Source organism: Aquila chrysaetos, chromosome 4, assembly GCF_900496995.4.
Source record: "Aquila chrysaetos chrysaetos chromosome 4, bAquChr1.4, whole genome shotgun sequence".
Classification (NCBI taxonomy): domain Eukaryota; kingdom Metazoa; phylum Chordata; class Aves; order Accipitriformes; family Accipitridae; genus Aquila; species Aquila chrysaetos.
In genome coordinates this window covers 52,578,105-52,592,231 of record NC_044007.1, presented here as the reverse complement: position 1 = coordinate 52,592,231, position 14,127 = coordinate 52,578,105, and the positions used below count along the sequence as shown (strand labels likewise).

Below are 14,127 nucleotides of genomic sequence, written 5' to 3'. Positions count from 1 at the left end.
TCAAGGGCTTTTTTTTTCTGCTCAACTCAAATTTTTGTAATTAACTTACACCTTCCATGAAAATAAGGTTTCAAGAAATATAATTCTTCATTTTCGTACAGGTACCTCAAATATGCAACAAAATAATACAAGAAGCTGTTCTGAACCACATGTTTGCTGTAGCTTTAAAAGAGGCTGTTTCTAATTTGTGGAATAGCATTTTATGCAAGCTGTGGGAAACAAAATAGTAGCACCTTTCTTTTGTTAGTAAATCCTCAATTTACCTGATGCTTAAAGAAGGGCCAAAGTAGTTTCAGAAACAATTAGGTAAGCAGATACTTAACACCTGATCAGTTACTGTGAAGTTACAATAGCAAGTGACAGTGACCAGTAATTCATATGTGATTCTTGGAAGCTAATTCCTTATGCAAATGCCCCATTTATTGCAGTACAACAAGGGGCTGGTACCCCACATAGAAACTACTTCTTGTTACTAGAGGGAAAAGGGAAAAATATATACAAATTTCATTTTAAGAAGATTCCAGCACTTCCAGGTATTGACAGATTTGGGTATACTTTTTAATTTTCAGGAAGATGGGACTGGATTAATTTAAATGAAGTGATGTTGGAGAATGCAAATGTGCTTCTCAGAAGAAAAACCTAATAAATTTCTTTCAAAGAAAAGCAGATAATATCTGTAAAAGCTATTAATTTTTTTTTTGTGACTGCTCTCAGTATTTGCAAATCTCTAATCAGAATATAAATGCCTGTTCTTTATTAAAAACAAAGCTGAGATCCTGTGGGAAGATGATTTTTTTAATGGAACAGCTCAGCTGTGTGCTTTTACTTTTTATAGTTACATGTTGGTAAACAATTTCATAAAGCAAAGCTAGTTTGTTTTAGTGGCTCATGGGTTTTCTCTTTTTCATACTTAGATGTCCCTAAAAGGTACGCAGGTCAATGTGACACTGAAGTGCCATTCTTTCTTCTTAAGAGTCATGCACAGTCAAGTGCTGCTTGACATAGAAATTTAGGTGCAAGCTCAATTATGAATGAATAGCTATGAAATGTAAATGGATTTTGCATGTTCTAATTCTTAAACACGGGCAGCACAAGTTCTGCTTGTAGAGAGACATCATGTCTTCTCTTTCCTAATGTGGAAATGGTTATCTCTAACAATTAAATATCAATGCAAAATCATGCAGAACAGAAAAGAAAATAAGGTTGGGGTCTCTGTGTTGCTTGCTAGCTAGAAAAAGACAATGTAGCAGAGAAAGGGGTTAATCCCTCCTTTCTCTCCCCACAGTCAGTTACTTGCTTCCAAATCAATGTTTCTTGGGTGGAATTCTCTCATTCAGTTTAAAAAAGCAGCAGGAACTTAAAACTGGAAGAGTGATTTGCAGCCCCAAAAGCCAAGGTTAAGAAGGATAGTGAAGGGTTCTTGAGTATACCATCTACGTGTCTTTGAAAGAGAATTCAAGACTTTTACTGCACAGAAGCAGATTTGCATTCTCTCCATATCTCCTGGTGGAAGTGAGCCCCAGCTGTACCTGGCCAAGCTCCACAGCTCTCCCTGGCTCCCTTGCTGCAGCTGTTGACTAAACAAGAGGAGACCTCTCAGAGGGTCTGAGGGTCTGGCTGTGCTGCCCCCTCTTGCTGCTCGCCCATTGGGATTCCTTTCCCCTCCGCAGAAGGGGAGCCAGAGGAAACCTTTTAGTATCAGCCCTGTTACTTGTCGCGCTCCCTCAGAAAACAAGGTTTTGGCAGTTGCCTGTGAGCTCTGCTGCCCATCTGTCAGGAAGCTGGTAGCTGCTTTCCACTGCTTCTGGCAGAGATGTAGAGATCCTAAAGGTACTGGATTTCAGCAAGATTTGTGAAGTTCAGGAGCTGGTTGGATGACATCAGTGTCCCCAGACTAACGTCCCCTGGGGCAGAAAATTAATTATAGCTCTCCTCTTACACAGCCTGAACATTAGAGGCATGTGCTGGCTAGCCAGTCTACACATACATACCTCTGATCCAGAGATGTTGCCAAACAAAGCAGAGGAGGATGCCGGAGGAGATTGTGCAAGGAGGAAGAAGGGGAACATGGAAGGGATCTGAGAGCACTTTGGGTGGAGTAAAAGACAATACGGGGGGTAAATCAGGTATTGTTTGCAGATTAGGCAGGATGCAGCATTTCTACAGTACTAGTCTTACATATCCTAAATGGTGGGAAATATTAAATATGTTCAGATCAACAGTATCTCAGATGAGAGGCTGCTGTTGCCTGTGGTAGCAGACTGAGATACAGCAGTTTTTTTTCAGTGGGTACTGCTAAGATGTTACCGAGTAATGCTTATAAATCTGTTAAGATGTTGTGATGGGTTTCTTAGGGTTTTCCTGCACCTTCTGGCCTGGGGATTCATGTAGAATGGTGATGTGAAGCTGCTCAAAGTGTAGCTGCAGTTGTTTTGCTCCTAGCCTGGATAATAGCCGAGTCTTTGGTTTCGTCTCAGATGTTGTGGAGTGCTGGAGCATTGCTTCACCTCACTGGGACACCAAAACCCTCAAGCATCCAAAGAGGCTCTAAGTTTCTCATATGATATTCAGCCCTATCAATGTTGTGTGCTCTTTCTGAAAGCACGTCTATATTGAAACATAACTGTTAACAACGTTGACAACCAAAATCCTGCTTTCTTCGGTGTCCTTGTATTGCCGTTGCTAAAAATTCATTCAAAAGCCTCTTCTTGGTCACGATTTGTGCTTCTGGGCATTTCCTGAAAATTTTTAGGTAGAAACAAAGCTAAAGAGTAATTGTGTAAAAGCACAGGTTTAAATCTGTCTTGAAATCTTGCTGCTCTTGCTGTTTCATAATCCTTATCTACAGATTTCCTGTTTGCCCACATTGTCAGGAGTGGGTAATTTTTCTATTTTAAGTCTAGATGTAGAGTGGTATTTTCTAAGCATGTCAGCTACTCAGATTTCACTGAATGCCTAAATATTTAAGGCCAGTTTTGAAAATTCTGGACAGAATACCCAAATGGCATAAACATTTGAATAAGCAAATTCTATTTTGAATGTAAGGGAGTTTTTTTCCTAGATTTATCTGCAACTGGTTCTTTCTAAATTACATTGAAAAGTCTAGATAATACTTAGCCTGGTACCTAGCCTTCTATTCAATTAGGATCAATATGTTTCTGAGAAATACACCTTAAAAAGAGTTTCACATACTAAAATCATATTGCATCTAATCAGAAAAGAATAATTTTTGTTTTAAATATGTGGTTTTAATGCCTTCCCCCTAAAACATATGTAACTTCTTATTGGTAAGTTATTGTTATAAACCGTTGATTTGTAAATAAAAACTTTAGGCACTTCACTTTATTTCATTGGCTGGAAGAAGGCATGTGTGAGGGGTGGATCCAAGCTAGCTTTCAGCTCAAATGAGCTGCTGCTGGAACTGAACTGACTGAATAAATGAAGAAACTATTCAGCCAAGAACTGGTTCAGCAGATTGTGGGTGTAGGCACAAGACTGAACCTGTGTTGAACTGTGTTTTCAGCAAGCTGCTGCTTGCCAGGAAGTTCATGCTAGCTGATTCTGTGCATTCCACTTTGCGCATGCTCTATGCTTGGTACAGTTTTGAGATAAAAACAAAACCCATTAACTTTCACCATTTTTGCTTAAGTTTTAAACTATGGATTTTTGCACAGTAGTGCAGACACACATATTAATAAAAGGTTGAGATGGCTCTTGGTTAAGTTGTGATCACGTTGTGTTTCCAGGTGCTTAGTCAGTGTTTTCCTCCAGTGGTTTGATTTTTTTTTTCCTTACAATTTCTGTAACAACTATGGACTACTTGAATATATTTTAAATTAAATGTAAGTAATATACATTAATAGCTGAAGTCTTAATAGATACTACAGTAATTTCAAATTTAGTTTATGTTTGTTTTTAACAATAATGTGGATTATTGTGATTATTATTTTATTCTGAAGTATTGATTCATGCAGATGCATGCATGTGTTGTCTATGTTAGGCTGTAGCAAGAGATGGTCAGTGGATAAACATGTGATGTCTTTGGATATCCTGAAATGGGGGGGGGAGTTCTGCCAGCTGCTGCTGGGAGATGTGTGAGGCCAGACTGTAGTATTGATGTTGCAGCTGGAGAAGTGAGAATTGGAGGGGAACGCAACATAAGAGTCTGGTTTTTCATAAAACTTGGTAGTGCTTTCATTGACTTTTGCCTAAGGGAAATCAAAAAGCCCGGTGTGATCATATCCTTTCCTGTGAAGGAAGCCACATGACTGTTGCTTTCTCGTACACCTGTTGTTTCCTTGCTTGAAAGTATAAATTACTCAATAAAAATAATATGGTGGAGCTGTACAAAAAAGTGAAGGGTGATTTTGATCCCTGTAAGTCCAGTGTTGAAACTAATGGAAGAGTGTTTGGATGTTGTTTTTAATTTACTTAATCAAAAGAATCTAACTTTGAAGCTGGCTTTGGTTTGAGCAAAAGATTGGACCAGCTGGACCTCCAGAGGTCCCGTAATTGCTCTAAGCTATCCTATCCAACCTTTTGAAAATCCCCACTGTGGCTGCTTGGTACGTGGCTGCCAAGCTCACCCTGGGTCCTGAGCTCCCAATGGCCTCCTTGCAGTGCCTGGCCACAGCTCTGGGCTGCCTTGCCATAGTTTTTTTGTGTGTCCCAGTCTGCCACCTGCTCACTGCAGGACGTGGAAGAGCAGAAGCTCACTCCAGTCCCCAGTTTTGCCCACTTCTGCCACTGGCTTTAGCCTTACAGTGACCAGTAAGTAGCACAAGAACCAACATTATGTTCTTATTTTGTGTGCATATGTGTGTTTGGGTGGGAAAAAAAACTAATTGGAGACTTGAAGTCATGCAGTCTATTGAGACTTCAGGAGACTCAATTGGACACTTAAAGAAAACATGGTGTACATCTCTAAAACTAGTGAATATTTTACTTGCTGGAACTCCTAAAATGTATAAACAAGTTAAAAATTGGATTTTTTAATATTTTTCTTTAGTAGTCAGTACTAAACTTCAGTCAACAATTTTTATCATTCCTTTGTATTACTTAGTGAGGTTTATGTACAACTGCCAGCCTCTTACATGCAACAAAGACAAAATTGGTTCTCTTGAAAAGACTGTAAACTAAAATTTGGCAAAGAAAAAATACTCTTCGGCATGTTTTAAGAGCTGTTTTCTGTTATAAAATCACGAACTTCCCTTCTTATTTTGAATGTGTTTGAAAAATTGAGTTTCTGAGCCATTTGATATCTAGTCTTTAGAGACTTATGTCTCTTCTCTGCCTGAATGTGTTCAGGACCTCTTTAAAATAATGTTTACCTATTGTCTCCGAAACCCTGAGCTAGTGGATCTGATGAGATGCTATCTCCATTTCCTCTATTTCCCTTGAAAAGGATGTATTAAAACCCCCAGTTTCAGCATCAAGTTGTGAAGCCCCATTTGCTTTTGTAACTGATAAAAACTAAAAAATTAGATGAAATCTTTTGAAGATTTATCATTTGTTTTGGTTTGTTTTTTAGGTTTTTGTCAAGCAGGCAAGGATTTACGGTTAGTATCTCTGTGCATGGAGCAAATTGATATCCCAGCAGGCTTCTTGTTAGTAGGAGCCAAATCTCCCAACCTTCCTGAGCACATTCTAGTCTGCGCTGTTGACAAGCGGTTTTTGCCAGATGATCATGGAAAAAATGCACTTTTAGGTAAGAGATTTTTTTTTTTTTAATCATGCCATAATAATTCAGAGAAAAAGGTCAGTTCAAAATTATCTAAAGTAATTTCAGCTAATGACCTTCTATTAGAAATATGTTGAGGAGAGGCTTGTTTTTATTGAATTAAGTCTGTAGCTGAACCTGCCTTAAAAGCCCATTTTACAAGTCCCTGATTCCACAATTAACCACAATTGAAACTCGGTGATTTCTGTGTGGGCAGAAGTCAATTGCAGCCCTGGCATTCTAAAAGCGAACTATCCACATACTCTATCTCTACTGACGCTTACAGCATTTTCATTTAAGAAGAAATATGCTCATGCCACTGTTCAAGATGAGCTCTCTGTTTTTCTGTGGATTAAGGGACAAATTCTGCCCTTGGCTCCACCAGGAGCATTGTTTTCAATAGGAGCTCTGAGGGCAGTTTGCTTCTCAAAATCTAATACATAGGGGAAAAAAACCCAAACATTTACATCATAATTGGTTACATTTATGAACTTTAAATTTTAATACGAGAATGCTTCTTGGTGACTGAAGACAGGTGTATGTGCACCTAGATATCCTGCCTGGCTTACAACTGGTACGCGTTTTAACAGGCCAGTAAAAGTGATTTAATGTATTTTGGCTCCTTTACCCTGTTTTGAATTTACTCTCTCATTCCTCCCTCTGGTCATTGTGCTGCCTAGAATATATTCAGAAAGACCTTTCAATAGGGAGGAAATTACAATAAAGCATAAATACCCTGATTTAACCATACTGCTCAAATTCTGGTCCAGACCAGCAATATTTTGCAAAACTATTAAAAGCACGTTGGTTTTGTACTTAGGTGCTTTAATGTTATTTATCCCTTAAACCCATTTAATATGCTACTACACACTGTAAACCTTTGGACCTAAGACAGAAATGCCACTGGCCTGAGTTAGATAGGAGCTGGGTGTGATGTGCCCTTGCTGGGTACGGTTGGGCATGTGGGATCATGGGGTGCTCTGGTGTATACCACCATCCTCAGAGGACCTTCTCTCCCACTAGGCAGGGGAAGTGTCAAGAGTTGATCAATAAGAACTATCTGATAGACAGATGGTGTTTAGTCTAATTAAATGTGGTACTACTTGTCTTTATTGGTAAGCCTTCCTCCTACCCCCCCCCCAGCTTTGTATCCATCTATCATCTCTGATATCATTTGATAATGAGCTAAGTGACTCTAATCTCTGCTTTGGCATTGCCGATGTTACATATTTAAATGCCTCTAGTCCTGTGTAACTCGTACCTATGAGCAAAATGTTGACTTGGTAGCTCTGTGAGACCCTGATGACTGTTTCTGACAACAATGGAGATGCACCAATAGTTCCTGTGGGTTTAAGGGAGAAGGGAAGGACTGATTCAGGCCCAGGAGAAACAGGATAAAGAAATCTAGTTCTTGGCATCCTCTGCAACATGATAGTAAAAGATGATAATGAGGCACAGTAAGGCTAAAGACAATGGCCTCATTAATAAGAGTTTTATGGAAAATGTGTTTTGTCAAAAAGACTGAATATCTTTTTCATAAAACTACAAATTTGGCTGACAGGTAAGTGTAGGAACCAGTGTTCTCCGAGGTGCTTGGCATTGTGGAAAATAATGATAGTAGTGAGGATGAAAAATTGGTTCTGTTACAGATCTTGAACTGATTAGTAAATGGAAAAAAAGAAAAATGAAGCATTTCTGCTAGTTATTAATCTGCCCAGCACTATTATAAATCATTATTGATGTTCCAGAAAGAATATAAAATATTTCTTCATTAAGGGTTGAAAGCAATTCAGAGGTGAGTAGAGTGGCAAGTAAGCCAGAGGAGTTTAGTTGTTCAGCATGAGATAATAGAGGGCTTATTCAAACAACAAGGATTTTAAGGCAGGCCCATTTCAGAACATGCTGCATGCTTTGTTCTAGGAGAAGTTAGACCGGTGCCATCTATATGCAACATTCCCATTAACATAGCTGTGAATGGCACTGGAAATCAAGGGTGCTTATAATCCTCAGTTTGGACCCTGTCCTCCAGACCTCAACTTAAAATTTCACCCCCTTCTGTGAAACCATGTTGGAAACGTTGCAGAAAAGCAGTCTTCTGCCTTTGTTCCTAAGTCTCTTACTTTCATGACAGGTTGTAGGTTTTTAAAAATGTTCTGAAGCACTCCTTACTTTTGCCATGAAAATCTTGACACCAAATAGTTGCTTTTAAGACTTTAATAAGCTGTAACAGCTTACTTGGAAAGTGCTTTGCATAAGGAGTCTCAGAGAAAATTTGTTAGATATTAAGGTTGATTTTAGTCACATGAAGTTGCAGTGGCTACTATGGATTAGCCACTGTTTTGAGAGATGCATGCAGCTTGGAATCCATGGGTTTTTAATGTAGAAAAAATTGATTGGGTTGGGTTTTTTTCCTTATGGAAATTTCCTAGCCTGGCATCATAGCTCTCCTGCCGCCAAGTAGTTATTCCTCTCTGCACTGCCTAGAGTGGAAAATTGGTGGTAGGATTTTGGCATAAGTTAGCATGACCTAGAAAGATGGAAGAGTTTCAAAAAAGCTAAGACTAAAATTTGCCTGTGTTTGGCTGCTTCCTGACACACGTGTGCTGTGCAGGGCATCTACAGAAGCTGTCTGGATGGAGGCCTCCAGTCTCTCTGAACTGGATGTGCAGGTAGGTTAAAGTGGCCTTATTGCTAGCAGATAGTACAAGTCATTTAATCTGTATGTATATCTTCTGCTTCACTCTTCCAGGATTTTCTGGGAATTGTATAGGCTGTGGAGAAAGAGGATTTCGGTACTTCACAGAGTTTTCCAATCATATCAACCTGAAATTAACCACTCAGCCAAAGAAGCAGAAGCACTTAAAGTACTACCTAGTAAGAAGCTCCCAAGGTGTACTGTCAAAGGGACCCCTTATTTGCTGGAAAGGTAATAAAGGTGCCCATTCACTTAAGGGTTTTTTATTATATTAGTGTGATGTTGAATGGAAAATTGAAAGTTGCAATTGAAAATGTATGCATTCAAAAGGAACCGTAGAAGATTACTTTCTTTACTGCTTGAAGGAAAAACTCCCACTGATTTTACTGAAGTCTGGATTTTCCCGAAGAGGTTTATTTAAGTCTTAATAGTAACCATACAATTGCAAATGGCCTTCCTCCATCTCCCCACACTTTCAGTGGGAGCCCTAAATCTGCCCTTCCTAGGATGTGCAGCCATCTTGGTAGAAGAAATAAGGTTGCTCAGTCTGCTGATTCTTTTCTGTGCCTGAAGCAAGGTGACTCACAGCTAGGGCTCCAACAGTTGGCTTTCCACTGATACTCATCTTAGCAGGTGCAATTCAATCAGTCTAATGCCTGAGGATAGCTAGCACACCATAAGATTAAGAAAGCTCAGGTCACTGATCTCAAGGAAAGAGGAGAAATCTTGCACACTCTTGCCATTTACAGTGTGTTTTACACTTGGGTTTACCCTCTACCAGAGTAACTTGTGCAATATTGTTATGTGCTAAAGAGATTACATTTGTGACCCCAAGCCAAGGTAGCCATGGGGTCTGTTATTGAAGGATGCAGTTTTTTGGAGCTAGAGCCATGCAAAGACTTAAGGACAGAATGGTTTACCTAGTCACTATCTACTAAGTTGGTATATATGCAGACTGCCTGTCTTCCTCAGCTGTGGTTTCACTCAGTAAAGACAGAGTTCGATCTGGTGCCTGTTGTTCCAAAGAGGATGATGTGAGGAGAGGAGAAGCTCCACAGGAGGACTGACACACATCTGAAGAGTCACATCCTCATGTGAATAGCAGCATGACACCAGAAAGAGATGGTTATCACCGAGCTGTATGAGTGATTATAGTATTGTATCAGTTAGTGGTTCAAAGGGATCGTGGCTTCAGCTGTTTTTCTCAGTTGCAAGTATAATTAACTACTGCTTTAGAGTAGACGTGTTCTTCAGCAGCATTTTTCACAGATACTACAGAAAGATTTAATTTGGTAGTGAAGTTCCAAATGCAGAAAAAGGAAACCTTATTTTACTTTTGGAATCCTTTTTCTGAAACCTGTCCCTGATGCTCATGCAGTTGGGGTTCATGTGTGTCCTGGTAAATGCAGTCAGGAGTAACGCACATGTGAAGGAGGCAGATACTGGGGTCACTTTTGGTTATATGCTGATTGCAAGTGTTTTGAGCACCCATGAAAGTTTAGAAAATTGATCAAGAATTGACCTCATGGGCATTATTTTGATAGGCTGTATCCCCATATTGCTACCATCCATCTCGTAACCCTTCACTCTTTACTTATATTAAAGGTCTAATTAGAAGAAGATAAATTCTTTTAAACACACCCTTCTCTTCAAACAAAACCTGATTAGATCTCAGATTTAAAAATGGATTAATGTGTAATTTTTAAAGTTACTTTCTCCTCCCTCAGCTCAGTTTTCATCCAGACATACACTCATAGTGCTGAGATGTCCCTGAAGGCTTTGTGGAGGCATACTAAGACTCTGGGTTTCAGCACAGTTTCCCCTTTTAAAGGGCAACATATGATGGTTTGTATAAAGGTTGTGCCACAGAAGTCACTGAGTGTTTCCTGGGATACATCCAATACTTTCAAATCTCTTGGAAGCTGCGAACTGAAGGCTCTTGCCATTTTGCAGCATCTGGTCTGTATTTGCCTGGCCCTCTGAGTGGCCCCCGGGGAGGTTTTCTTAATTAGAAGACAAAGTTGACTAAACTGCAAGAGCCATATTTTCATTGAATGCTGCCATTTGCTGCTGTTTGTTGTACGTGCTGTATGTATGCTTTTAACATTTTGTCACCTTTCACCACTGTGTTGCTGAACTTTCCTACTGGAAGGCAGGCCTTGTTAATATGTACTGTAGCTGCTTCGTTTGCAGAATGTAGAAGCAGGCAATCATCTGCTGCTAGCCTCTCTGCTAAACCAAATTCTTCGGTGTCACCGTCCACGACCCCAGAGGGTGGATCAGCTAATGGATACAAATCAGGGTTCACTCAGACAGGTAGGAGCTGAAAGTGCTATAAAGATAACCATTGGGGGTGGTAAGTTACCTCAGATATTGGTGGTTCAGGGATGCTGTAAACAACTGGGTATTTACCTCAAACGGTGGATAGATTACAGCAGGGAGGATGCCTTTTACAATTTGCTTTGTGAAAGATTAAGGCCCAGGTGAGGCTGAAGGTTAGCATAGTCCTCATAAGAGTAGTTGATTAAAAAGTATTAAAAGATCTTTTGATTCATTTATTTGATCCTGTGTCTCCCTGTGTTTGTTTCATTTAATTTTTTGTGGATCTCAAAAAACTTGAATTACACATTTAGAGGGAGGTGTTCATGTAGTATATAGACTATTTGTCTTGAAAAGGAAAATAATCTCCTTTTCAGGTTAGGGGGGGCAGCTTTTATTCATTTGCTTGCTTATTTATTTATTTATTTAAATTTTATTTCACACAAGGGTGTACTTAGAATAGCAATTTCCCCTTACACATACAGTGGTTTTCTGTTATGTGAGCTAACATGCATCTCATAACTGTTCTAGAAAGCTATTAATGACATACTTAAACAAGAAGAAACTGTAAAAATCAAATAGACGTTTTCTGACAAAGAAGCAGCATCTTAATTTCATTTATCTATTTCTTTATTGCAAATAGCCAAGGTGCTTTTCTTCAAGCTTTTTTTCTCATTGCTTTATTGCAGCTTCATCTATGTTGCTGTTTTTGTGCTTGTGCTATTTCTTGAAAAATTAAAAACAGGAGAAAACTTTCTGTTAGTTATTGTAATTGGTTGATATGTATGTACCAGAATATATATTTCTCTAGAGAAGAATGAAATGCAGATATAAAAACAAGATTGTTAGAATACTTTTTCCACTTACAAAGTATGTTAAAAAGGAATAACAAACAAAAGCTGAACATACGCATTCTTATGAGGTTGTAATCACTGATCAGTATGTTCAGAGACACTTTCCCCAGGTGGTCACCCCTGTCTCTGTTTAGGAAGCTATATGCTTTAGGCTTTGGTTAAAATTAAAGGAGAGTGTTGTTTAAACACATCTGCATTTCATTGCATGATCCCTTAGCTTCCAGATCCTGGCATGAGAACTGTGCAGATGCATGAGAACCTATTTATTTGAAATAGCAAGTGATCCAGTATTTACACAACTTTGTCTTCTATTGTACCTGCCAATTTAATAGATACACCTTTTATATACTGCTTTCTCCTTATCACTCACTGTGATTTTCAGTCTGGTTGGTGTTTCTGTGTGTCACTGTTTGTACTCTTAGGTCATGTTGTCAAAACCTTTTCATCTCCTTCTGCTGTTATGTTCTAGTGAAGATAATGCCACATGCATACATATGAATCCCCTGTGACCGGGAGAAGGGGCAAGAGCACCTTTTTTCAGTGGCATGAATTCTGACATGTGTCACCTATGATGGAGGTCTGACTTTTTCTCTCCTAGGCTCTGCATAGCTGTTTGTACTTTGAGTTGACTTCTCGGTTGTTTTAAAACAGGACTACTTACTAGCAAGTTGCTTTCTGAAATTGTTTTCAGTTTGTTGTCAACTCATACCTATTTTTTCCTTTTAAAGTTGTGTAAATATTTCTGTTTTCTGCCCTTGTAAGTGAGAAGTTCAGTCTCTAAGTTCTAGAAGATACCTGTAGGTAGATGGTTATGGGCACACTCAAGAGTATTGCATTGAAATGGTAATTTTGTGGTAGAAATTAGAGCACAAGAGAATTTTGAAATACCATAGTTAAAATTGATGGTAAGGTGCGGCCATGACATTGCAGTCTGGTGTCAGGTTCCGCTTTCAAAATGGTGTGGGAAGATACAGTTCTGTTGCAAAGGAGAGGTGACTGGCAATGAAAAACGGCTGAAACCTTGAACGGTATCAAAAATTCAGTTCTAGGCAGACACACGAGGGAGAACTTCATTTCAGGTGTTAAAAGGGTGTTAAGTAACTAGAAACAGTGTTTTACAACAGAAAGATGAACAATTTTAATAACTGGTACTACTACAAGTTCTGCTTAGGTACCGGTGTGATGTTTAGACATATACCAGCCACATCTGTGTTCATAGATAAAATTTCAAGAAAATGTACTAGAACTAGAGAAAGAGGAAAAAACCCCAAAGCTTCTGGACAGTTTACTTTGAGGAAAACTTGAACACTGCATATTTGCTACATTGTATTTAATGACACACCAGTGTTTTCCTCCAAAGCCCCTGACCCTGGTGGTCTATTTTGATAGTCATTCAGCATATTTCCTGTGAATATGGACAAGGTTTTCTGGTGGAGCGGCAGCAGCAGAGGCTTCTGTGTTTGTTCCCCTTCTCAGTTACTCTGTCTGGCAAAGCAGACTCTCCTCCCCACCCTCTTTTGCCAAATGGTGTGTGTCCTGACGGTGACTGTAGTTGGTGGATCAAGTTGGTCTTTGCCTTCTGCTTTCTTTACCTGGCTGTTTTACTAGGACATCTGTAGGTGAACTTAGCCTACTTTGCCTGCTTGTTGCAAACTACTTTCTGGACAGATGCTGAGTTAGTATTTCCACTCCTGTTAAGAATTTGGATTTGTAAGTGTATCAGCATCCAAATGTTGAATTGTTCTTGAAGTAAATTGTGGATATTAAATGCCTGATGTTAAAGTAGGGGCCTACATGCTGAGAGGTTTGGAATCAATTCTGATTTACAGTTTCATATTGGGCAAGTATTAGAATTTGTTTGTTCTTCAGTTTATCCATCTATAAAATAAGGTTTATATTTTTCAGCCTTGGTAAAGTGCTCTAAGGAGTTGCTGTTTGTTAATTCATGCAATGAGTTTGGGTTCAGATACCCTTCATTTCTTACCCAGACTTATCAATGGACATACACTTTTCATAGCCTTTTAGACAGTAGTGCTGTAAGGAGGTTATGTATTTGATAATATTTTTTTTTTCTGGCCTAAGTCAAGCTCAGCTGTGTCTGACAGAGGTTCAATAATTTGTTCTTGAAAATCTTAGTTGATGGAGATTCCACAACCTTTTTAGGCAACTTATTCCAGTGCTTATTCCCTATGCTTGCTGGGGGCAAGTCACATAAGCTCTTTGCCTTAGCTTTCACATCTGTAACATGGGATAACTGTGTTTACTTGCCTATCCCATGGGGGTATTTTGAGGAGCAATGACATAGCCCTTTCTGCAGTTAAAATATTTTTTGAGTGTATGTGAATGCAAAATATTGTAGAAGAGATCAATCATGGGTTCAGTAGATTATAAAATTCTATAGAAATGCCCAGTTAAATGTTTGTTACAACTCCTAAAAAATACAGATATACGGATATTTCTTAGGAGTGTAAAAAAATTGTTTGCATTACATGCAGACATGAGTTTAGATAAATGTGTATGACTGTTTATGTGTATGTAAT

General features: G+C 39.0%; 1 protein-coding gene across 8 annotated transcripts in view; it reads left to right on the top strand.

Moving 5' to 3' along the window:
- Window positions 1–14,127, top strand: part of GREB1L (GREB1 like retinoic acid receptor coactivator) — a 145,412-nt gene that overhangs the window by 81,928 nt on the left and 49,357 nt on the right. For 3 of the 8 annotated variants that reach the window (XM_041122841.1, XM_041122839.1, XM_041122840.1), the window contains 3 exons: window positions 5,531–5,707; window positions 8,469–8,645; window positions 10,593–10,730. In XM_041122841.1, the coding sequence (XP_040978775.1) occupies window positions 5,531–5,707; window positions 8,469–8,645; window positions 10,593–10,730 (492 nt within the window). Of the gene's footprint in view, window positions 1–5,530; window positions 5,708–8,468; window positions 8,646–10,592; window positions 10,731–12,414; window positions 12,431–14,127 lie in introns of those variants that run through there. The other 5 variants (XM_030011979.1, XM_030011973.1, XM_041122842.1 and 2 more) reach the window with 3 other exon arrangements.